The following is a 26,501-nucleotide window of genomic DNA, read 5'->3' as shown; positions in this document are numbered from 1 at the left end:
ATTGGGCCGCACTGGGCGCAGCAGGGGGCAACTCCCCGGGGCCCTGCCAGCGCTCGGATCAGGGCGGTGCACGGGGCCTGGCGGCTCCGCAGGTCAGTGCGCGCCTGGCCGCGGACCCGTGCCTGCGGGACGGAAAGGGTTAATGCCGGGGGAGGAGGCAGCCGAGCCTTTGTGCATAGCCGCATGCGCACACGCCCGTGGGCACCGCGGGGGGCCGCGTTGGGGTCCGAGCGGCAGGTGCCTGGTGGGGGCGCTATGACGTAAACGCAGCCCCCGCCCCTCCCCGTGGCCGCCGCGTTGCCACCGGGGGGTGGGGGCTGCGCCTTGCACGCCCGGGTTGTTGGGCGCGCAGCCTGGGAGCCCTGGGGCTCCGTCTGCACACGCATGTGGTGACCAGAGCTGGGTCTGCCCCCGAGCTAGCACCTAAGGGAGCCGGTCTGGCAGGGGCTTGCTGTGGAGCAGTGCTGGCATGTGCCTCTTCGTGCGGGGCGCAGGCTAGGCCCCGCACCTGGCACGCTTCACAGAGCTAGTCCACCCGTGCCTACAGGCTGGCCCAGCCAGCCCCTGCTAGGCGTTGGGTATATTATGCAGCTAGTTGGTGAATTGCACAGCAAATTTAGACTACCCACATGTGCAATGTAATGATCACACCAGAAAAATGAAGGTCCAGCTATAAAAAGAACAAGTAGCTGTGAAGTTAGCACTTGAATATGTCACAACTCTGAAGCTGAATAGAAACCTGCTATAATCTGAACGTGTAGCAGGGCCCTGCAGGGTCAGGTTGATAGCTCTGTTAGGATGAACCAGGTGCAGATCTATGCTGCCTTGCCCTTGACTTCAGACTAATAGAGTTAAAGTGCCATAAGGCTTTTGATACCAAATGTGCAGGTAGATGTTTATCTCTGAATTGCCAACAGGTTTAGCATCCAACATCTAAACAGTATTTTACAGGAGGGGTTTGGGGTGGGTGGCAGGGAGCTGGGGGGTAAAGGGGTGTTGATGGTAAAGCTGGCAATGAAAGTAGTCAGAGCTCTCTCAAAATGCATGGCAGCTGCTGCAGGCTCTGGCTTTGATGTTTTCTCCCTGTTTCTCTTCCTTTATTTCTTCACTGTCAGCTATAAATGCGGAGAGGTGCAGTTAGCTGTGTTAGTCTGAAGTTGAGTGGAAGGGCAGGGTAAATATGCACCTTGCAGACTAATCAAAGTACATAAACAATGAGCACAGGCTTTTGAAAGATAGTCTATAAAGGTGCATTACCTTGCCTTCAGCTATAAATGCAAAAGATGTTCTGAGATTGGAAGGCCAGCAAATAACTCTCTCTAACTGGGACAGAAAGAGGAAAGAAAGCAGAACACCCACTCTCTTCCGCTTTCTGGCAGATTGGAGCACAGCAAGCTGCAAGGCTGGACTGGTACATACTAGGCAATATATCCCCTGCAGCACCAGACTCAATTCGTTCCGATGAAGATAACAAAAAACTGTGTCTGTTGCTACAGGGAAAACTTAGCTTTGTAGAAGCACAAAGGGTATCTGGTGAGGGTTTTTCTACTGCAGGAGAATCCCTGCAGTAGAAAGATGAAAGAGTATATTTTTAATTGTTTTTTTTCAATTAATATAAACAACATTACAAAAGAAAGACATTTGCTAAAGATATACCACTTGCTACACATTCATTAGCAATTTATAAAATATGAGCACAATAATATAAGTGTGGTTGGTAGAAAATTATTTTCTGTGAATTCTATAAAAGTAGCCAGACTTCAAGATGTTTCCTTCCAGTTTAGTTGCCCAGTAGATGAGTGTTTTCATTGCTGTAACATAATAAATGACCTTCAGTTCCTTTTATTCTTTAAAGCCAGGCACATCTTTCCTCACCAAGCAAATGTAAGGACATCCAGTGAAGCTTTAAAAAAAAAAATAGTAGCTGGGTCATTGTGGAACTAAGGAAAAAGACAGAAGGAAAAATCAGGGTGAGATATTTTGAAAGACATTCTAAATCACAGTTTCTAGAAGCCACATCTGTCTTGTAGTCTGACAAGTGTTGTGACACATCGTGACGATTTGCATTAGTTAAAGCACTTTAAATAGTATGCTTAATACAGCTAAAGAAATAAAGCTGGATTCTCATTAAAAGGAACTGATGAATGTTTCAGATCTGTCACACCTCTAAACTCGTAATCTATCTTTAAAACTTTCCCTTCTAGAATTGAAGAAATAAGCATTACTCTTGCTGTTTGGAATATGTTGAGAAAGTGATCTAAGTGGAGCAGTAAGTATACTTTGTGCTTCCATACACCTCCAGATTATTAATATAAAAAGCTAGGAGAGTTTTACATAAATCTAAAAAGTTCAAGGACTTGATTCAGATCTCACTGAAGTCAGTGGGAGTCTGATTACATGAGTGTGTGCCAGATTTGATCCCAAAAAAATATATCGCCAAGAGAGGAATAGTGTATTCTATTCTTGCTTCCTCTCCCCTGTTGTGAAGAATGCTAGTTCAGGTGGACAAAGACCATGGGGTCTTGTGCCTTTCTCTGCAGCATAAGATATAATTCTTTCCCTACGACAGTCTTGGTGTATGGTAGCCTGATGGAAGTTCTCTGAATTACAATTAGGGCTACCAAGGGCTGATGGCCAAGTCTATGAGGGGCCAAGATTCTATGCAGGCTACACTCACTGGGAGCCATATTCCCAAATTCCCTGGCCTGCTAAATTGGCTTATACAGCTGCTGTTATGTTTGACACTCCTGTTAAAGACTCATCAAGCAAGTAGTTGCCTACAAGTATGAGGGACTGAATCCGGTAGTCCAGGAGGCCTCCTTTTAGTCCAGGGTTCTTAGAAATATAAACATTTCTTTCTCTATTGCAATTTGCATTTTGTCTGTTTTCACTTGACTGTTTTATTTTTTCCCTCCCTCCCTGTATTGCAAACGCCACAAAATCCAAGAGGGATCTACTCTGCAGTTGCCTTTTTTCTGTCAATATGGTCATTGTTCCCCAAGAACATGGATCATTTATGTAGAGAGGAAGGAGGACCCAGGAAACTATAGGCTAGTTAGTCTTATCTCGATCCTGGGTAAGCTTTTTGAGAGAATTATCCTGGCACATGTCCATGAGGGGCCAGCGGGGGAGGTTATGCTTAGGGGCAACCAACATGGGTTTATTAGAGGCAGGTCCTGTCAAACCAACCTATGACCAGGTGACAAAATCCTTAGATGCAGGGGTAGCAGTGGACAGTCTTTCTGGACTTTTGGAAGGCCTTCGACACCATCTCTCACCCCATTCTTATTAAAAAATAAATAGGAAACTGTGGTGTCAACACCTACACAGCCAAATGGGTCACTAACTGTCTGGAGGGCCGCACCCAGACAGTGGTGGTTGGACGGGTCATTTTTGACCTGGAGGGATGTGGGCAGTGGGGTTCTGCACTGCTCGGTCCTCGGGCTCGCATTGTTCAACATCTTCATCAGTGACTTGGATGAGGAGGTAAAAAGCACCCTGTTCAAATTTGCTGACAACACTAAGATGTGGGGAGATGTGGGCACACTAGATGGGAGAAATAGGCTGCAATCAGACCTAGACAAGTTACAGGAGTGGATGGATGAGAACAGGATGGGTTTCAACACTGACAAGTGCAAGGTGATGCACCGGGGAGGAAGAACCAGCAGCATACCTACAGGCTGGGGAACTCCCTTCTCATCAGTGCAGAGGTAGAAAAGGATCTTGGAGTCATCATTGATGCCAGGATGAACACGGGCCGGCTGTATGGTGATGCAGTCAGGAAGGTCAACCGTACCGTGTCTTGCATCCACAGATGCATCTCAAGTAGGTCCAAGGAGGTGATCCTCCCCCCTCTATGTGACACTGGTCAGGCCGCAGCTGGAGTACTGCATCCAGTTCTGGGGGCCGCACTTCAAGAGGGATGTGGACAACACGGAGAGGGTCCAGAGGAGGGCCACTCACATGATCAGGGGACAGCAGGGCAGGCCCTACAAGGAGAGGCTAAGGGACCTGAACCTGTTCAGCCTCCACAAGAGAAGGCTGAGGTGGGATCTAGTGGACATTTACAAACTAGTCAGAGGGGACCAGCAGGCACTGGGGAAGTCCCTGTTCCACCGAGCACTGCCAGGAGTGGCCAGGAATAGCTGTCACAAGCTGGCAGAGGGTAGATTCAGACTAGACATCAGGAGGTGCTACTTCACTGTGAGGATTTGGAACCAGCTTCCAAGAGAAGTGGTGCTGGCTCCTACCCTGGGGGTGTTTAAGAGGAGGCTAGATGAACACCTTGCTGAGGTCATTTGACCCCAGTATTTTTCCTGCCAAGGCAGGGGGCGGACTTAATGATCTGCTCAGGTCCCTTCCGACCCTACAAACTATGAAACTATGCATCTCTTTATGCTAATTAACTACCACAACAAACCAAAGCATGCTTTGGAGTCTTTGCAAAATAGCCCCAACCACTCCACTTTGTTTTGTAAAAGGTTTCACCAAATAAGAATCATCTAAAAACTCATCTAAACTTTTAAAGAAAAAGGGCGGGAGGAAGCTGTTTGGAAATATTTTGGAAAACATTCAGTTTGTTTGTGTTAAATTTGACTATAATTGATACCATGTTTTATCCAACTAACTGGCCTGGAGAAACAGATTGCATTTTAGATCAGTTACTCACTGGTGGGTGTTTTTCATGTTCACAATACAGTGTCCTAGCCAGATTGAAAAAGTGATGTTTCATGTTATTTCACTTCTTTAGCCAGTTAATTAAATTTAATTAAAATTAATTGCTCTTTGCCCCATAGACATGAATTACTCTCGATTCATCACTGCTGTAAGCGCAGCAAGAAAGGCATCTCCAATAAGAGTTCTGAGTGAGTAAACTTTTCCATTTCTAACCCAGCAACCCTTAAACGGTATTGCCCTGGCCTGAAACATTGTATATGAATATTAGAGAAGTCTTGCAAGAACACACTGGAAATTTGCAAGCTAACCGATATTAGGGTGACCATATGGGACAGTGTGAAATATGGGATGCTGCCTCTACCCAGCCCTTTGCTGCTGCAGGCAAAAGCAGGGTGGGACACCACTGGTATTATTATTCAAGCAGCTAATGAGTCAATGGCCCATTAGCAACCCATTTTTTTCTTCACAGCTGTTGACAATCCCCTTTTTAATGGTCCTTCCACTAATCAAGCTAATTTACCTGGCAGTATTGCTACCTGCTAGGGCTTCCTATTCCCTGCCCCACACCCGAGACACTCATTTTCACTGAATGGCCAGGTCCAGCCTCAGAAATCCAGGACCGCACTGGCCAGTCTGGGACATATGGTCACTCTAACTCAGGGGTTTTCAACCTTTTGGGATCAGTGTACCCCTGCCAGCTGGATGCGGAGGGGTGGCAGCACATGGCCGAATGCGGAGGGGTGGCAGCCACCACGTGCAAGCTTCCCGCACATCCAGTCAGGCAGGCAGTGTCTGTGCGATAGCACAGGATGGTGCGCGGTGAAGCTCCGTCCCTGCCTACCTGTACGTAACCCCTAGGGCCTTCTCAAAGACCCCAGGATACGCGTACCCTCAGCTGACAATCCCTGCTCTAACCAGTATGAAAGGCTAACTCATCTTTGCCGTCTGTAGGCTAAAGTTGTCAGGCAGAAGTAGCTGAAAGATCTTGCCTTTACATCCCTGAAATGAGTATGCATTGCACCCTTTGAAAAATCAGGGCATTCAGAATGAAGAAATAGTTACACTATTTAATTCTTTTCAATTTGTACCAAAAAACATTTCTGCTATTGCCTCTGGTTCTGCAGTTGGGGCTGTCACTGAGATGTCTGTTACTGAATTTTCATTAGCTGTTCGGGCTCAGTTGACTGCTAATGACTTAATTAAAGAGAGAGTCAGTTTGGAACTCAATCTCTATTTTCCTCACACTTTTTGCTGCTTTACCATGCATACTGATATGCCTGTGGCTTTTTGCACTTCATCAACTCTCAGCTCTTTCATTCCAGGCTTGTTACTTCAATTTACTTTTACCCCATTTAGTGCTGCTGGCATAGGCTGCTTTCCTAGGATGCACTTTTTTAATGACAATTCAGTTCTTCCATATGGTAGGCAAAAATGACTGACAATCTGACCCTAAACTGCCTTTTTCTAGAGAAAGTGTGTAGCAGGTTTGAGCCCACCACAAGCAGCTGTGAACACCCACAAGTGCCTGCCCCACTCGGGCTCCCTGGGCACCCTCCCTCTTATCTCTCCTGCTTTGATGTACTTCATGGATTTGTAAAAGGGAAGCTGCCCTAAGGTTTCAGAGCAAGCCCTTATCCATCCTCCAGCCAGCAGGTCCTCCCAGACTCCACTGGGCCCAGTCCTGCCCTGCCCCTCAAGCGTAAAGTGGACCCTCCTGGCAATCCATGCCCCAGGGTACCTGTTGCCCTAAGAGTGATTTGTGGCCCCTTTCTGCTCCTACAGCCATAGGCACCCCATTGTAGCTTAAACCTCAGTGTGCCCTCATCACCCCTTGTAATCATATCCAACCCACCAATGTAAAACTTAAACAAAAACATAAGCCCACTGGCTATAAGTAAAATGCCACCACTACCCCATGCAAGCCTCTTACTTGTAGTCACCAGGACAGCATAAGTGCCAAGCACTCCCTCTCTTGTAGCCATCCTGCTCAGGAGCAACTGGGTCTACTGCCTGCAGAGCCAGACTTCCTGCTCCCACTCAGGAGGCTTATGTGCCCCTTCCGGTCAGATGGCTCCCTAGCCACCCACAGGGGTTTTCTCTTGGAACCTGACAGCTAGCCTCCAGGACAGCCTGTGCTGCTACTCTTGCTGCCTTAGCAGTGCACCAGCTGCCCAGGCCTAGCAATAGGCAATTGTAAGATATGAGTCTCTGGCTGCCTCCTCCTCGGCAGCCAGCCCATAATGGGTAGTGTTTCCCCACATCTGGGGACCTCCCTGCTGCTGCTTCTCCCTTAAAGTAATGGGAGCACTGTCTCCGTGTTACACAGTGCTTAAAATGACTCATTACAGTTTTAGAGGTGAAAGTTTGAGCCTTGCTTCAGATGAATCAAAGACCACCAGCATTATATCTAACTATACATGTCCAACCTAATAATTCAAGCTGAGGTATCAAAGGTGGCCAGATGTGATAATAGCCACATGATTCCCTTGTGTACTATCAAGTACAGGAAAGGTGCAGGCAGAAGTACAGCTTCCCCATCTAACTCATGGTGCTTTCTGTCATAGTGCTTCACAGAAAGCACCATGAATTAGACTAATTCTCCTGACCCAATAGATGTTAGCTGTTAGGTTGGGAGGGTGGGGGAATCAGGCTCTAATTTGGAGCTAATATGGGAGAGAGGCTGCATCTCTGCAGTCTCTTTCCCTAGCCCTGCCCCGCCTTTCCCGCCCCCGCAACCCCATGCTGTCCCAGGATGGGAGAGGGAGGTCCATTCTAGGTCCAGCCTGTACTGGAGCATGGGGAGGATTGAAACTAGGAAAAAAATTGAATATTTTTCTAGTTCCTACATTTTAGAAATCTGATCTTGCATTTTCTGTTAAATTGGAAATCTCTACGGACAACTGGAGAATGAGTAAGATTATGTTACTACAGATATCAAACCAAAACCTAATTAATCAAAAGGAGAAGTGATTTTTATTCATTTGGAAAAGTCTGTTAGAGATATAGCACTGATGCCCTTTTAATTAACAACTCAGAAGGTTTATAATGGGTTTCTGATCCAGCCAAAAACAACAAATATTGGCATCCTGCTGCTTAAGAAGATCTAAACTTGGAAAGAACATGGCCTCTGAAGTCCCCATTGCACAACCAGCAGCAGCAAAAAATTACATAAATCCCAATCAACTTTTGTTTTAATCCCTTTAAAGGGAGTAAAGGAACAGGAAAATTGTAAGAATTACGTCTTGTGTCCACTACTGTGTAACAGATGCCTTATTCCTTTTTTCCACAGCTGAACTAATGCAGAGGTCCCCACCATCACTAATCTCTCTGGCTGGCGGGGCACCAAACCCTAACACTTTCCCATTTAAAACTGCCAGGATCACCATTGCAGATGGAACTGCTGTTGAGATGGGGGAGGATTTGATGAAGAGAGCCCTCCAGTACTCTGCCTCAGCCGGGTACTGACCAAGATATCATACAGTCAATTTTCTTTTAAAGTCCAAGAAACAATTTCTTTTTAATATATGTTAATATTGATCTTTACAGCGTTTTTGTTTAGCTGTTTAATCCATATATACTGGGGGTTTTAAAGTGAATGGAGTGAATTGACAATTATATACATTCATTAATTAATTAAAATTAGGTAATTTCAGTTTACCAATATTAGAGAGTCCCAAGTGCCTATACTACTGCAGATACCATAATGTAATTAAGGGTTGTCATGTAGTAAATACTAGCTGCTTCAGGATGCTGACTCCCTTAAGGCACGTCTTACCTCTCTGTATGAACCAACTTTCAAAAACAAGGCATAGTCACAGTAACTACTTCAGTGGCAATATGTACATACCCCAGTCTGCTCTTAATCTCCATTTTGGGCATGCTTATTGGCAAGAACTCAGTGAGACTCTGCAGATATATAGTCAGCCAAGGACAGAAAGGGTACTATTGGTATTTCAGCCTTCATACCTTTGGTTGTTACCAATCTGGAAAATTTAACTGTGATGGTTTGGTTTTCTGTTGTACATGCTAGTCTCTTTTAATCTTATATAAAATGAGCATAAGCTATATTTGTTTACCTCACTCATTCCATTAGTTGAAATGAGAATATTTCGAACTAGAGACTAAATATGTCTGTCTTGTTGAACTAGCATGTGAAAGACTGACCTACCACCCCTAGATTTAACAAGAATTTAAAACTGCTGTAGAGAATAAGTGTGTATAGGGTCTTACAGATTATAATGATAAATTAAGACACATTCTGGGTTGCAGAATTCCCGAGCTGTTGTCCTGGCTAAAGGATTTACAGAAGAGTCTCCACAGTCCCCCCACAGTCAACTACAGTCCTGATCAGGGACAAATGGAGATATGTGTCACCACAGGCAGCCAGGAAGGCCTATGTAAAGTAAGACTGAAAGCTAAATATATCACGGCTTCTATTATACAGCTATTTGCTTTAAACAGAATTTTTAATAGAGGTTGTCCTGAATAGCATAGGCACAATTACTATAATAATGGTTCTCAGTGGAGGGTAACTTATGTATTTAAGTTACAACATCAAAACATTTAAGTCAATAGAAATTGGAACAAAACTTCCTAATAGTATAATTATCTTCTATGGCTACGTAATTGTATAGGTGAAGTGAAGGTATTCATCAAAGAGAATATCATAAAGATATTGGATTCTATTTGTTTTTGTAGGTCTCTACCAAATGATTTTTAAAAGTCCAGTAATGGAGAGTATTGGTAAGATTAAGGGATTGCTTACTATACTGGTTCCCTCTGACTTGCTTTCACTTTTCCGAATACATTTTCCAAACAGGTTGGTGCATATACTGGTAGGTAATTGATCCACTCCTTGGCGCACATGCTTTCTTTTGTATTATAATAGATTGTGTTAAATATTAATATGATTTCTCTTTGCTATACCTATGTCTCTGATGCTTCAAAATTGAAGGTTTAATCCAGTTTCTGTTTTCTTCTCAGAATACATTTAGATAAGTATTAAGGGAAACACTAATCATCAGAATTTATAATTCTATTAGAGTAGGCAGCAATATGAAGGAAGTAAACCAAAACCTGAGTCCTGTAAAAATAAATTGTTTTGATTTGTAGGTGTTTGAGATGCTTATTAACCCTGGGGACAACATCCTCCTGGATGCACCCACATATCCTGGAACACTAGCAGCTGTGAGTAATGTTTAGGTATGGAAATCTGTGAATATCATAGTTATAGCACTTTGGTGTGCATGTCTTAGATTTAACTACTGTGAAGTGTGTCTAAGATTTTCTCTAGACTTACCATTTTTTGATTCTGTACTGATTTAAGTGTTATTGGTTAAGTAATGTTGCCATGTTTCTCAGCCAGGGTACTGCAGCAACCTAGGGCGCCATGAGATCATTGTAAGGGTGGTGTGCAGCACCACTCAGTATGATCACTGTTAGCTGTAAAACATCTACTCCTAATTTACAAGGTAAACCCAGACATTTCAAGTAGGAATCCATAATGTCAGAAATATTCTTACCTATGTAGTCTTTTTCAGTTCTTTGCAACAAAATAATGTTTCTATTATTTTTTCTGTAGTCAAAAATGAATGAAAACCAAGAGCTAGCATTTCCAGAGGATACCTTGTGTCTAGTGAGGGGTGCTTTAAGTTTAAAAAGGTTTGAGGGTCACTGTTCTATTCCTTGTAATATTTTTCAAAACATACATATTTTGCTTCATGTCATGATTCATCCTAGACCGATATTTTTACAAGGAATCATATTAGAAACATGAATACACCTATCAGCAAAAGGCAGTCTCCATTCAAGTATATGGGTCAATATATATTTTGAGATCTGGGTGCGCCCCACTTAAGTATTCTTGGTAGAGAATATTAATTTGGTATTCCGTGCACATAATAAGTGAAAGTGGGAATAAGCCTAAAACATGATGAAAGGTCAGTTCTTAAATACCATTAATTTTTCTGGAATAATATATACCTTGCATAATTAAACACATTCCTCAAATGCCTAACAGACCAGGAGATGTGCAGGAATAGATATTATCTTACAAATTTCACTTAACAGCTTTGCTTCACTTTCTTTGATTCCAAAAATTATCTCTTTACTATTGGTGTCTTGTTATTATTGTTTGATATGCTTTATTCTTTAGAGTACTGGGGGGTTGTGGCTCCAGAAGCTGTTCATTTTGCACCAGGAAATGCAAAGTCAAGAACTACAGAAAAAGAAATCCCACAGAAATAAACCACAGGCATTTTTAATGTGTCTGTAACTTTATAGATTGGTATCAACTCATGTTACTTCATTAATATTTTGTAATTGCCTGTCCCATTAGCTATACAAAGTAGTTATAGTCTTTCCTTTGTTCAGGGACAGTGGTTCATAGTCCTAGGAGTGCCACTGAATCTGAAATGGAATTGCAGTGATCTCAGTGCTTTATAGCATGCCCAAACTATCCCTTGAATTGTGAGCAAAGTGAGTTGAAACCAATACAATTGATTTTTATAATCACTTAGATTTGCAGAAAGGCTGTGTTGGCTGAGATTCTGCAGCATTAATGACAGAATCAAAATCTCAACATTAAGATTCTTGACTGAAATATGTCTCTCATCAATTTTTTTTTCTCCTTTTGTGAACAGCTGAGACCCCTGGGCTGTAATATAATAAATGTCCCCAGTGACCAACATGGTATTATTCCAGAAGCCCTGAAAGAGATTCTCTCCAGGTGGAGCCCAGAAGATGTAAAAAACCACTGCAACAATGTCCCAAAATTTTTATACACCATTCCAAATGGTGGCAATCCCACTGGAACCTCACTGACCACTGACCGCAAAAAGAAAATATACCAGGTATTAAAAAAATCCTAACTGTCATATCAAATTTCAAACTCCATTGCAAAAGCAACGTATCTTATAAACAAATAAAAAACGTTTACCATCTCAGCATGTACTGCTGCTATAAAATCTCTTTAAAAATAACATTTCAACCTCTTGTGGCTTAGTACATTCTGGCCACGTCTACACAAGACATTACTGTGTAGTGGTTACTGCACATTTATTTAGTACTTGTATAAGCATCATGGTTGTGTCACATCATGGTTTTTTCCATGCAGTGCTACTGTGCAGTAGTATCAGGCTATTGCGCAGTCAACGTCTCATGTAGATGTGCCCACTGCTAGTAGTTTAGGGGCTGTCTGTTGTATTTATCACTGGACCTATAAACTGAAGGAGGTACTGACAAGAATGAAAAGCTCTACCTAATGAAGCACAAGTTGGAACAATTACTTAAAATTTCTAACTCCACTGTAGGCTGTGAAATGCTCATTGAAAATACTGAGGACATGATCAAGGCAGCTTCCTATCCACATACGTATTTCTCATACCCTTCATATCTTTTTTTAATAATTGTTTGTATTAATGTATTCCATAACCCTTTTATTCAGTACATTTAAAGAAACAAAAACTTACATAAAAATCTCTTACATAACTTTTGGTACATTAAGTTTTAATAACTATGTGGCCAAAGAAAACATTTGTGATGGCAAATGTTTTGAAAGCATGAGGTCTGTAAATACAGGTGTAAAGGCCATATATATAAGTGTCCCTATATTTCCCATTCAAATAGGTATATTTGAAAAATATACCTTTATTTCAGTATGCAGATTAGGTCCACAAATGTAGTCACGTGTGGAGCCTGGGACTCAAGTTTTTGCTAAACAGTTATTTCATATTAAAACTGCCATTTTACCAGTTCGTATACTTCCGGTATTAGCATTCTTTAGTGAATTAGAAGCAAATCTTGACACTATTTTGGCAAGCTCAAACGCTCTGGGAAACATACAGAATAATGGATGTTTATAAAGTGAAATGATATCACAACTTTTGCTTTTTATTTAATATCAGTGATTCTTCACACTGTTTGTGTTTATTTCTTTTTAGCTTGCAAGACAATATGATTTCCTTGTAGTAGAAGATGATCCATATTATTTTCTTCAGTTTGATAAGGTAATTTATCATCTGTGCTTATTGGAGCAGTATCTCTTCTGGGTCAGGAGAGCATTAATGCAGGATACTTGAGGCTTATACCATGTGCTATTCTTACCTAGTAGCCTGCCAAATTAAATTAAAGCATTGCTAGTACATGCTCAGTCCTGATGTTCTTGCACTACTATGCCTGTTGAACCATCATGTTGCATCATTGTCAGTCATAATGGGTCAAATTCTGCAATCCTTAAGTGATAAAAATGCATTATTCCATTGGATCTCTACTGACAGGAACTTATAACTGTGGCTGCCTCAGGAACACACGGAAAGGGGTTCTTTGCTGTAGAGGAAGTGGGTTGCAAGGCATTGAGAGAGAATAACAGCTGTATCATCTTTTCTGTCTAATATCAGCATTCACCCAAGGCAGGCTACTATTTGATGTCACTACCTGTTGCTTTTCTTTAGAGTCCAAACCATAGGAAACCTTTCCACAACTCATGGGAAAAAGAATTGTCCTCTCTTAAATACCAGTGGAGAAAATGTTTAAGAACCATAACTAGGGTTCCTTGTAGATGGATCGGGGCTGGGGCAGGGGAGTGGATCTGCAAGTTTAATTTCAGAAATCAGATCAACACTTGTAAGCAGTAACACCACAGATAGAAGCAAAAAGCAGTTGAGAAAGCATCTGCCTTGCTTGGACTGCAGAACTGGGTTAGTGGGAGAGTTGAAATTATGGATCTAGCAATAGAATGTCCATGGGAATCAGAATCCATCTGGAGCTCAGGAAGTGATCTTTTAACAAATCCTAGATTCTGAGCAATGTCCTCCAGTTTCTCTGCAAGTGAAACAGCTGTCACTGTAGGACTGTCAGAGGACTGACAAATTGTTATCCCTGACACACTCATAACAGAGAGTGTATTATTTTGCTCTTAGCTATCCTGTGGTGGCACCATGCAGAAACTCTAGGACTGAGTGTTTTGTGCACTCAGTATTGGGCGTTAGATGTGAATGCATTTCCAACTCATTCCCTGCTGGCCTTTGAGGGACACTGTCACCACAGCAGTGTTGGCACTATGCTAAACAGAATCATTTGCTGGTAACTAGACTCTGCCCCTTTAATTGTGCATGTCCAATAGAGTTTTTTTATACAATATATAACTGCCTAGGCTTCAAGAAATACTTAAGTCTGTGTTAGTAACAACAGAGTAATTGTAGTGTAACCCATATCTGTTAGTTAAACTTTAAACTGCCTTTATTTTCTTTACAGCCTTGGCCCCCAACCTTTCTCTCCATGGATATTGATGGTCGAGTTATTAGGACTGACTCTTTTTCTAAAATTCTCTCATCTGGGTAAGGTCGGCTTCAGACTTTGCACAATGCTCTTTTGCTCTTGGGACTTTAACCATCTCCATTTTGTGACCTTAAGAAACTCACAACCCCCTCTCCATTAATTTACGTATATCAGATTAATGATCTCTCTCCAACTTTGCATCATATGTAGGTACTTACAACATGCTTAGTTCACTATTGCTCCATATTCAGGAAGGTACTTAAATCCAGCTTCCTCTGACATTGGCTCCACAGCCATCATGTCAATCAGTCCTTGCACCCTACATTCATTTCTCCCCAGGGGACCAGAATGAATCACTGAATGATTCTTCTTCCCTGGTTCTTCACACTTAGAAGTCTTTTCCTTTTGGATTCCGCAGCACAATGTGAAAGGGCTCCCTGTTTGGCTGGAGCAGTAGAGTCCAGCATGAGTGACACACTGTCTCCCTAGACCTGTGTGTGTGCGGGAGGGTGCCCTTGCAGGGCTGGGAGCAAAGCATGCTGGAGAACTACTGTAGCTTCTCCCAGAAGGTATGTACACAGAAGTTTGATTATCCAGGAGAGTAATTTAACACTGGTTATTCCCAGGTTATTTTTCTCCTGAAGTGGCCATTTTTGCTCTGCAAGAAAAATTCTGAATGTCTGTTGATTCATGATTTCTACTGGGAGAGTAGCACCTCTCCGAAGAGAAACTGAATGTCTGTATATGGCCTTGCTTCATCAAAGAAAAATAAATTTCAACCTCTATGTGAAATCTAAATCAGCTGAAAGTGTTTCTATTGATATGTGAATAAAAATAAATCAGTTCTCCTCCTGCATGTATTGACTTGGCAGTTCTTAAAAGGGAATGGTGAATTGACCAAATATTACCAACCTCACGATACTTGCTGCTTTTCACAAACCCTGAACAGTTAAGGTTGCAAAGAATAAACACAACCCAAATTTCCTAAAGGTTCAGAAATCATAAAAGAAATACCCCTATGATTTTAAACACATTTCCTGACTTTTCGGTCCAATATACAAGTTATGAATGCTTAGACTGAAACTTAATATGTTCCCTCAAATTAGCAGGTGTCTGAATACATGCAGGGCACAGGTCTGTAAAGCATCAATTGTTCAGAGTCACAGTTTAGACCAAGTTCTCTGCTGGTGTAATTCCAAGAAGCAGTTAATTCTGTTAATTCTGTGGTAATATCTTCTTTCTTTTTTTTATAGGTTGAGAATTGGCTTTCTAACTGGTCCCAAACCTCTTATCGACAGAGTTATTCTACATATACAGGTTTCAACAATGCACACCAGCACTTTCACGCAGGTAATGATTAGAAAGGTGTTTCCTCTTTTTGTAAGTGACTATTTCTTTAATTTAGCAACTGGATAGAGGAATGAATGCTTTCTATAATTCCTCACTATTTTCAACATGATCTTTAAAGAGATGTGTATTTCAGGTGTTTCCGTGGGGGGGTGAGGGAAGAACAATAAAAAGATAATATCCAAGGTTTATCTGTAGGGTGTTGTAGCAGATGTAAATCAATACTCTTTCATTTACAGGGTTTCCTTTAACTTAATTTAATAAGTTGTTAAGACTGCAATTTTCAAAGGAGTCTAAGGGGCTCTGAGTTATTGTGCCAAATGGTCATGCGTTCCTTTGAAAAATCCCAACTGCTCAGTATATTGAGATGATTTGGGTTTTGGTTTTATGCAGCATGGCTAACTGGCAACCAATGCTGGTGTGACATAAGCAGTCTGCTAACCTTTTCCAGTATCTTTCAGCTAGTCGTCAAAAGGGGATCAGAATTGCCCCTCCAATTTGGCCATAATTTTCCCAGACATTCTCGTCTTCCTAACCACTGCCATCTCTTGCTCCAGAGTCAGTTCCAATACATTCCCCAGAGCTTCAGCGGGATGCTCTGCCCCCAGTCATCATATCATTTCCCCAGTTTTACTGTGGGCACAGGTAACATGGGAAAACCTATAATAAAGGAAATAAAAATACATTAGCTTCAAATGTTAATCCCCTTCCCCTGCACCATTCCTCATATTTGTGTCCCAGCCATACATTTTTTCTTTTTGGCTCTTTAATATTTCCATCTCCCAGTAGGGCTGCTACCCTGGCCCTTACCCAGCCCTTATTATTTTTGATGGATGCTGCTTCCCATAGGGTTTGAAGATAAAGGAGTAAATGGCTCCAGGAGTTCTATATGATTTCTACTCTTGCATGGTATTGAATAAAATGAAACAATATTTTTATCATTAAAAGCTTTTGCGTGGTGATTGAATAGCTGTCCTAAAATAAAACTGTATGTTTTATTTCTTTAGCTTATGATAACACAGCTTCTTCAGCAGTGGGGAGAAAAAGGTTTTCTGGAGCATGTAGGCAGGTACAGGCTCCGATATGTACTTCTATTTTCTGTAATTAACTGGTAGAATGTTGTTGTAATTACTATCTATGCTATTCTGTTCAATCTTCTTTCAAATACTCTCAGATAACATTGTAATTTTCTACCAGAGCCCATCACATTGCTGGCTAGTGCAGCATATGCTACATCATTCAGAAACAGGCATCTAGAATGAATACAAAAGAAATTTGAACTGCAGTGATAAGTGGGACTAAGCTCCCCCTTGTGGACATTTTGCAGATTGATGTCAGAGGGTGTCCACTCCAGTTCCCACATCCCCAGCACCCAGTTCTGACTACTTAAAAATATACTCTGAAAAATACAGGTCATTTAGAAAGCAACACACACCTGAATTCCATGTCCCTTGCTCCAGCTTTCCCTTCTCTGTAATGCGTCTGAGTTCATACAGAGAGGGCCATCCGCCTTGTGTTTTCAGACTCCAAAAGTAGTATCTTCCCCTAGAGCTGATGCAAATGGTCCCTGGAGTAGACAATCTGTGCCTTTTATAACCTGCCTTCCTCTTGTGTCAGGTGACTTCTTGATTAGCCTCTACAAGTGACCAAAACCTTCTACGAGGATACTTGAATACTGTGTAATCTGAATCTCCTATCTAATAAAACAACTGTTTCAAGCAGGAGCTAACCTGTTGCTTAAATTAATTACATTTTGGTGATAGAGCTTGAACAGCTATTCTTAGAGCCATATTGTTACCACTTAAAATTTTAGTTTAACATGAAGATAAAAGAACAACAGAGAAGGGCCACTTGTTCAAAGTAGAATTCGAGGCTTGATAAAGATACAAACAGGGTGCATCTACACATGCAGTTAGCACATAGCAGTAAACTCTGGCACAGTTTGTGCTGGAGTTTATTGCTCCTGGGTGCAGCATTTATACCACAGCACATTGCACCAGGGTGGCATAATCCCAGGCTTATGGGGGGATATGGGAGAGTCAAGTCTGCCAGCCCAGGGCTGCTCCACCCCAGCTCAACGTGCTGTGGGCGGGCTGGTTGGGCATGAGGGTGCTACGGTGCAGGGCTAGCCAGGAGACAGCCCCCTCACTGTAGCACCCTTGTGCCTTGATCAGCCCCAGTTGTCTACATGTGCATTTCAGTACACATAACTACTCTGCTATAGAACAGTCCTTGTGCTAGATGATACCATCCTACAGCAGAATTAATTTACTATGTCCTAATATGGGTGCATGCATAGACCGTGACACTTTACTGTGGAGCTAATTAGTCAGCTCCACAGTAAACCGTACATGTAGATGTATGTACCTGCACAGCATTAAATTTATACAGAATTCATAGTTGTATAGACAGATTTCCCAAATTATCATGACAGATGCCCGCAAATTCAGCACTTACTGTGATCGTATGTGTTTTTATGTGAAAATACATAAAGCGCAGGCTTGGAGAGAATGAAAAACATTAAATCTCCCAAGTTGCCAAATATACTTTTCTGCATCTTACTTAAAGCCATTACCTTGGATACTTAAATTATGCCTAGTTTCCCAGGACTGCTACGTGTTGTTAGATTTTTATCCAGGAAAGTTGTCATTGGTATAGGACCGAATCTTACCCATGCTGGCCTTGGCTAGGGTCTCTGCTTCAGAGGAATTCCACAGATAGAAAAAAAATATTTTTAAACCAAGAACAGCTGTTTAAACTGCTGAATGGTTTGGAATGTCCTAGAGGAGACAGATTAGCAGGTAAATGACAGGTGAAGCTGTCAAGGTTTCATCAGAAATATGCTCATCACATTTTTGCAGATGGATATCCTATCACCTGATATCTACTACACCAATACACACAGCCAAGGCCTGTAAACGTACTGAAGAAAATAACTTGACTCATTTACCACTATTTTCTATCTTAGATACTGATATTAGTCCTTATAGTGACATCCACTGATATGATGGCCAAACCAAAATAACAATAAAGCCTCAGATTTTGGGGCTGTGCTGTCTATTGACAGACAAAAAGGTATGAAATAACCTTGTTCAGACGTTTTCCTGTTCCTTAAATATCTTTTGCTATGAAGACAATGAAACACATTCTACAAATGTATTATACAAATTCATAATATACATAGAATAAGACCATGTTTTACTCATTGCATGTTCATACGGGACATATGAGTCTTCTGATGTATAGGGGTGTCCATAGTTCAGAGTTGTTTTCTGTTTATGTTAAAAAAAAATTACAGTTTTGTTTCTGCCATCGTGGTTGAAATTTATGTTTGAATTTTGTCTTTGAATTAATTGTTTTTCTTTAGAGTAGTGGAATTCTACAAGAGCCAGCGGGATGCAATGCTTGTTGCAGCAGACAAGTGGTTAAAAGGTCAGTGAATGCAACAAAGCTACATGCATACAAAGGGGTTTTTTTTCTAACTTAGAGTATTCCATCCTATATACCTAAGTCACTAAGTCCAGTCCCCTGGAATCACAGGCACCAGGTCATATAATCCCCTTCTTAAATTTATTAAGTTCCACCTTAAAAATAATTGGGATTTCCCCCCCTTATACTTTGATTGAATGGTTAATCCAGACTCTCAGGACTGGTTGGAAACTTCGTAATTTATCCATGATCAGTTTATAACCATTTATTCTTGTGCCAAATTGTCCTTTAGCTTAAATAGCTCTTCTGTGTCCCTGGGGTTTGCTTCCCATATATATTATGGACAATACTCATATTAACCAACGACCAACTCATATTAACCGACCAGTAACTGACGAATTACTCATATTAACTGTCGACGCCTTCACAGTCAGATGGGTCACAAATTGGCTGGAGGGCCGCACCCAGAGAGTGGTGGTGGACGGGTCATTTTCAGCCTGGAGAGATGCAGGCAGTGGGGTTCCCCAGGGCTCGGTCCTTGGGCCCACACTGTTCAATATCTTCATCAGCAACTTGGATGAGGGGGTGAAAAGCACCTTGTTTAAATTTGCAGATTACACCAAGATGTGGGGAGAAGTGAGCATGCTAGAAGAGAGAGACAGGCTACAACTAGATATCGACAGGTTACAGAGATGGGCAGATAAGAACAGGATGGGTTTCAATACAGAGAAGTGCAAGGTGCTGCACCGGGGGAGGAAGAACCAGCAGCATACCTACAGGCTAGGGAACTCCCTTCTCATCAGGATGGAGGCAAAGAAGGATCTTGGAGTCACTGCTGATTCCAAGATGAACATGGGCCGCCAGTGTGGGGATGTGGTCAGGAAGGCTAACCACACTTTATCGTGCATCCATAGATGCATCATGAGCAGGTCCAAGGAGGTGATGTATACGACACTGGTCAGGCCATAGTTGGAGTACTGTGTCCAGTTCTGGGCACCGCACTTCAGGAGGGATGTGGCCAGCATCAAAAGGGTCCAGAGGAGGGCCACTCGTATGATCAGGGGGCAGCAGGGCAGGCCCTACAAGGAGAGACTACAGGACCTGAACCTGTTCAGCCTCCACAAAAGGCTCAGAGGGGATCTGGTAGCTACCTATAAACTTGCCAAGGGAGACCAGCAGGTAATGGGAGAGTCCCTATTCCCCTGAGCACTACCGGGGGTAACAAGGAACAATAGCCATAAGTTGACTGAGAGTAGATTCAGGCTAGGTATCAGGAGGCACTATTTCACAGTCAGGGCAGCTAGGAGCTGGAACCAGCTTCCAAGGGAAGTGGTGATCGCTCTTACCCTGGGGGTCTTCAGAAGGAGGCTAGATAGATACTGCCGGGGTTGTTTGACCCCAGCATCCTTTCCTGCCCATGACAGAGGGTCGGACTAGATGATCTGCTTTGGTCCCTTCTGACCCTAACAACTATGAAAACCTTTGCATCTATTCAAGTTTCAGTGAATGGTGTACAGTGCTCCAATTGAAGTTTCAGCTGTGCCTTATACAACAACATTAATACTTTCCTGTCTCTACTGGAAATGCCTCTCCTGACATACCCTTGGATTACATTTGCCTTTTTTACAGTGCTTTACATTGGTGGCTCAGCCATCCCATGAACAAGTACACCCAAGTCTTTCACCTCCTTAGTTTTTTCTAACTGATGAGTCCAGGCTTATTGCAGAACTTTTTTTTTTGTCCCCCAGTCCATTACACCTAACTGATCTTGCATTTTCTGCTATTTCATTACATCAGAGTTTTATTAGTACAGTTCTTAAGATCATCCAGTTCTTTCACTGGTATTCCAATCCTGCTCTGAACTCGCAAATGTTTCCCAACTTTGTCATCGGCAAAAATTTCTTCCCACTTCAGTTCTGTTTTCAAGAAAGTCACTATTAAAGCATCTCTACAGAGTGAAGTGATGAACAGAGGTTATGAGTAAATCAAGAGTTTTTGTCAGTTTTCCCATTTGTTTAAACTCAGAATATTATCAGATTTTTCGAGATTCCAGTTTTTCTAACTATTTGAAAAGGGCAGGGTATAAGGAAAGGCATTGTCATACTACTGTGGCAGGCACACATACAAAAACTATAAAGCAGTGTAACATTTTTTATTCCCAAAGCAACAAGCTTTTTCCTAAACATTAACAATTTGCTTGTGCTATAGTGATTTCTGCCAAGGCCATGACAGGCATTTGTGATCTTAAAGGGCTCATAACAAAGGAGTAACATTATTTTATTCATTTTATATGCTGTACAGTCAGGATCAGTTCAGACACCAACATGGGACTGACCATAGTTACCTTAGAACTCATCTCTCCATACATAGCCACAACCATGACTCTTGACCACCAGGGACTCCTGGGTGCATCATATGTAGTACCATTACAATAGTACCAGAACACTACATAATCTTTAATGTGTTTACTGCAACTTCTTCTCCCCACTCCCAGTTACGCAGTAGGGAAGTGCTATTATTCCCCTTATACAGATTGCCTTGTGTGTCTTGAAGCCACTCATTTAGGTTCCCTACACCTCAGTTCCTTATGCGTTAAAAAGGAGATAGTGCTGTGAGACCTCACAGGGGAAATGAAGATAAATATATGCATGAAAGATATAGTAAGATCTTCAGACAATATGGTAATAGCAATATAATAGTAACAAAGGTAGTACACAATGACAAATGAGTAGTTTGTCATTAGTATACTGTAGGTAATGATCTAATGTACCTAAGGAGTTGGGGCAGATGGCAAATACAATAAATTACATACTCTATTCATCTAATGCACAGAAGAAAGCTGGAGTTAGTACCCACAAGAGTATTTGGCTTGCTGAACTGCCAGAAACAGCAGTAAGGGTCTTCACCTATGCCCTTCTCTAATCTGCTTAGTCTTATGAGGAAAAATGTGAATAAAAGAAAAGAAACAATTAACTTTCTTACATATTTATACCATCTATAATTTTGCAGTTGTGCTTAAGGTAATGATGATACCAAAGGAGTTGGCATTAGAAAAAAATGCTCTTGGATTCTTTAGAAGATGTTACTTGCAGTTTCAGAAATCAGTCTGCCATTCAATTTCAGTTTGCTACTTGTTGAGCATTCTGTAACCAAGTGAGAATAAAAGGATGAGAGTGTTCATTTTCTAAAATACCAAAAACAACAGGTTTTTTTCTATACTGATATAAGTTATATTACTGACTAATTTTATCAGAGGCACTTGAAATTCTGTCTGTGACAACCTGGTTCCATTGGAGGTCAGTAGCAAAACTCCTACTGATTTCATCTGAACCTAGGATTTCACCCTAATGTCCATTACAGACAGGATAGGTGTATTTTTGTTTGATTTTCTGGGTTTTTTTTCTTTTAATCTCTCCAGGTTTGGCAGACTGGTACTCCCCTGCTGCTGGAATGTTTCTATGGATTAAAATTAAGGGAGTTTCTGACACCCAACAGTTGATCATGGAAAGAGCTTTGCAGAAAGAAGTATGATTAACATTTACTGAAATTCAAATGAACTGGCAAGGATTAAGTCAAGTATTATTTAATATATAGGCATATGCATATGGAGAAAAACTATGGCCATGTATTCATTAACCTGGCAAGTTATGAACAGACATATAGTCTTGGAGACTAGTGACCATTCTTACTAATGAAACACTTTCCTAACTATATTCTAATAAAGCTAGGTCCTACCAGCCATTCATTTGCTTACATGTATCCCAGACACAGATGCAGACTTCACCAAACTATCCTTAACTTCCAAGTATGGTTTCATTTCAACAAATATTATGAGCCAGCATAAAATATTAAAAAACTCTGATACTTATCTAAACACTGGGATGATACGAAAGAACCTGCCTATAAATTTTAAAAGCAACTAAGTACTATGTCTTATGCCAAGTTTTTATATTCTGCCATCCCATTTTGAAAGAAGGGAATGAGTTAAGACTCATTGTGAGTTTGTTTTTTAACATTGGCCTATCCTGGGCTCTCAACAAATATGCATTTTAACCTTTTCTAATAATTTAAATCTAAGAACATACAGTAACCCAATGACCTATCAATTATTTATAGGTACTGCTGGTTCCTGGGGGAGCATTTAACATTGATAGTTCACATCCTAGTTCTCATGTTAGAGCTTCTTTCTCTCTGTCTTCTCCAGCTCAGATGGATCAGGTGAGTGCGTTTTGATTTGCTGTGTATACCGAAGAATAAAAGGGCTTGACATAATAGTTGCTGTTTTGCTCACTTACTTAACTTGTATAGTTGTCACCATGTTTTCCCATCAAGCTTCTTTATTGTTTGCTTGGTTTATCAATATCAGAGTCTTGAGAAATATTCCTAAAACTATATCAGCTGTTTCTTTTGCAAGATATTCTTATCTAGATGAATTGTAAAGCACTGAATCTTTAGTGGTCGCATTAACGTATGCAAATGTTGTTGAATGGGTTTACTCTAAAGTAATTTACTCTGGAGTAAACCCACCCTGAGCAGGTATCTACATGTGCATGGATTTGGGAACAGATTTGCTGCTCCTGGCAGCAGTCTGCTTTTGCCCCCTCTGTTGTGCACCAGCCTGGTGGAGCTCTAGGCTCCCCCTGGGTGCTAGCCTAGGGACTGGCAGGGAGCATGCGGCCAGGAGATTCCTCCCTGCCCCAGGGAGCTGCCTGTTGCCAGGGTTGGCAGAGCCGAGGTGGGGACAATGTTCCCCTGCTCCGTCAGCAGGGAGCTCCTGGCCCCAGCTCCCTGATCAGGGGCAGGGGGCTTGGAAAGAGCTGCAAGGGAGAGGCAGGTCCCAGCACTGATCTGCTGGTGGGGAAGCTAGCAGTGAACCCCTGGCTGGGTGGGGATTCCCTGCCAAGACAGGGGCTTGCTGCTAGTTGCCCCACCCATGGATTGGGGCTGGGACCTGCCCCACCCCTGTAGCTTTTTCTAAGCCCCATGCCTTGATTGCTCAATCAGGGCAGGGGACTGAGAAACAGCTGCCCAAAACAGGACAGTCCCCAACCAGCTCCAGGCTGCATGTGCAGATTTCCCTATGCAGTGTGGGGCTGGCCAGGAACTGTCCTGGTCTGGGGCAGGTCCCAGCCAGCTCCAGGCTGGGTAAGGAACTCTCCTGGTGCAGGGAACAATCTCCCTATCCCTGCTCCATACATTGGGAGCTCCTTGTTTCCAGGGCAGGGGAGATGTTGTCCCCGCCCAAGCTCCAGTGGTAGAGCCCACTCTGACAGCAGGCAGCTGCTGCAGGCAGGAAGCAGTCTGCTGCCTGGGATCAAACTTGCTCCCAGTCATCCGTCTACACATGCCTTACTGTGGCTTGGCAGTTAATTTGCTACTTACATTTGCAGGTAGCATATTAACTGCCAAATAGAGCAGATTACAGGTAGCATATTAACTGCCAAATAGAGCAGATTACTGCACAGTAAGGGTCTGCACATGTAGGTCCTGATGCTTAATTTGCAAACAGTAATTTGCTCTATTGCACAGTAAAGCATCTCGTGTAGATGCGCCCATTGTGTCTCAAATTCACCTGCCTGGATTTTATTACTTCTGTTTTATCAGACTTTACTCCCAGGAGGCCTGATCTGGTTTAAGTCAAATCAAGTTTTGCTAGTTGCTTTAATATAAGAATGCCAATTATTATCTCTCAGGATCTGCCTTTTTCAGATCTAACTCCTTTTACTCAGTTTTCTTTGTACATTAAAGAAGCTCAACGTGACCGTTATTAAACATGCTACTCTTTTCATATTCTGTTCCCTTGATCAGTCAGATGTAGATCTTTCCTCCAGTTCATGCACATACTCTGTACTTGATGATTCAAGAACTAATCTTCCAGAGGACGATGATAAGCAAGAAGGAGTCTGACCCTGTGGTCTAATGTGAGGGCTTTCAGTGGGGGAGTCCCTGCTTTCCAGGATTGAGTGTGTTTGTCATTAGAATCTTTGGAGTATAAAACAGTCCTAGGAAGAAGAGCCAGTGCCTGATTCTGTCACCTTATAGTTTAGTGCTGTAACCCATAGTCTACAGAATCAGGGTCTAGAAAAGATTAGATGTAGGTACAGGGTTCAATTCCCTGCTATAAATCCTGAATATACAGCAGCATGTTCCTGGAGCCCTGAGTCTCAGGTATGTAGGCTGTAGAGAGACATGCACCTTCAAACACATTCCTGCTTAGTATTTTCTGTTTTTATACTGTTCACCTATTAAAACAGCTTTAGTAGTTCCATAGTTTTAGCATATTGTCTGTTTAACCAGTGCTGGAATTTGAATGCTGTCCATCTTTATTTTATTGTAGGCATTTCAGAGGTTGGCTGAGCTTATAAAAGAAGCTGTGTGAAGAGGAGAAATGAAAAGCTGTAGCTAACTCAAATGTATTCAGAAAATTTGCACCATTATGAAAATTAGAATTTCATCCTGCAAGTTACAGAAAAATCCATTGCCCTAGCTGTTAGCCATGGCTGGCATTTTAAACATGGACAAAGAATCACCAGAAGACCCTTCAGTTGGAAGTACAGTTATATTTTAAGAAGAAATTAAAATATAATGAATCTTAATGCACTGATTCCTTTTCATGACTGAGAAAGACACTATCCCAAATTCCAGTGCAGCTGTGATTATACGATACATGCTATATGTGATTATGCTGTAGCAAAACTGGTTAACACTGGGTGTGTCTACAAGTGACACTATGTCGCCGAAGTCTTTAAGACCCCCCTACAAGTGACAGGTATTGCACAAGTATCTGGTTAATTGTACTGTTACCTTAAGGCCAACTACATGTGCAAAGTAGCTACAACTACAAAGCTCCACCCAGCTATAAAATTAAACTTTAAAAACATGTATTAAACTTAAAAAACATTCTATGTACTAGCTATAAAGCACATGGAATCATATGATCATATGGAATCATATGATCATATGATTCTATGTACTAACTTTATAGCTGGTTGCTACTGAGCTTTAATTTGCTCATGTAGCAGGGTCTCTCCTGTGACTGGAAGCCCCATGAACTGACAAGAGCGCCCAGCTGCAGGAGTATACCTTGTCCAGCATGAAAAACCTGAGCCCTGGGGATTGCAGCTGCTGTGATCCTCAAGGCTCGGGGTAGGGTATAAAGGCTAGGGATCCACACGGCGGTCTCAGTCCGACTCGTCACCTGCAGGATGGACTGAGAGACCCTGCAAGTGACAGGACTCCCAATCCTGGCTGCACCTCACATGTAACTGATACCAGCAGCCCCACAACTGACACAGCCAGGACCAGAAGAGGTGCAGCCAGGACTGGGAGCTCCATCAGTTACATGGCTCTCGGTCACGTCTAACAGTGGGGCTCAGCTGGGAACAGGAGCGCCATCAGTTGTGGGAGTCTCTTGACTTCGGCTGCACATGGCCGGGAGCACCCTCCTCAGAGGGGATTCCCAGCCATGGGAGCTTGCTTCTTGCCAGTCAGAGAGAGCCCAGAGATAGGATCAGGTTCCCCCTGCACTGGCAATATATTCCAATTTGAACTTAATGTGCAATCCCACAATCGCACCTCCTGCTGTGGACATGTAGCAGGGCAGGAGGCACAATTGTGTGGATCACCCATTAGATCCAATCATGGCTTTACCTGCATGTTTAGAGGGGGCCTAAAATGCTACTCTTTAGAGGTGCTAGCAACCATCCCATAGCAGGATAAATTAATTCTCTGTTTCTTAAAGAGCTATATGCATATACTTGTCTTTATGCAGT

At 42.2% G+C, this 26,501-nt stretch overlaps 1 protein-coding gene across 3 annotated transcripts; it reads left to right on the top strand.

Moving 5' to 3' along the window:
* Positions 1-25,568, top strand: LOC109309747 (kynurenine/alpha-aminoadipate aminotransferase, mitochondrial-like). 3 transcript variants are annotated; one of them, XM_019534613.1, is made up of 15 exons: positions 1-92; positions 2,205-2,269; positions 4,797-4,865; positions 7,967-8,135; positions 8,947-9,079; positions 9,790-9,864; positions 11,319-11,528; positions 12,618-12,683; positions 13,930-14,012; positions 15,207-15,303; positions 16,308-16,369; positions 18,668-18,732; positions 22,148-22,254; positions 22,846-22,947; positions 25,067-25,568. In XM_019534613.1, the coding sequence occupies exons 3-15, from the start codon at positions 4,799-4,801 to the stop codon at positions 25,106-25,108; spliced, it is 1,278 nt and encodes a 425-aa protein (XP_019390158.1). In that variant the 5' UTR covers positions 1-92; positions 2,205-2,269; positions 4,797-4,798; the 3' UTR covers positions 25,109-25,568. The 3 variants fall into 3 exon arrangements, with proteins under 3 accessions (XP_019390158.1, XP_019390159.1, XP_019390157.1); XM_019534612.1 differs by having other exon boundaries at positions 13-138; XM_019534614.1 differs by lacking the exon at positions 12,618-12,683 and having other exon boundaries at positions 11-138.
* Positions 25,569-26,501: the final 933 nt, after the last annotated feature.

This window comes from Crocodylus porosus, unplaced genomic scaffold (assembly GCF_001723895.1).
Source record: "Crocodylus porosus isolate Cpor-Errol unplaced genomic scaffold, CroPor_comp1, whole genome shotgun sequence".
In the NCBI taxonomy this organism is placed as follows: Eukaryota; Metazoa; Chordata; order Crocodylia; family Crocodylidae; genus Crocodylus; species Crocodylus porosus.
Note: the sequence above shows the minus strand (reverse complement) of the source record. Positions and strands in the feature narration are given on the sequence as shown.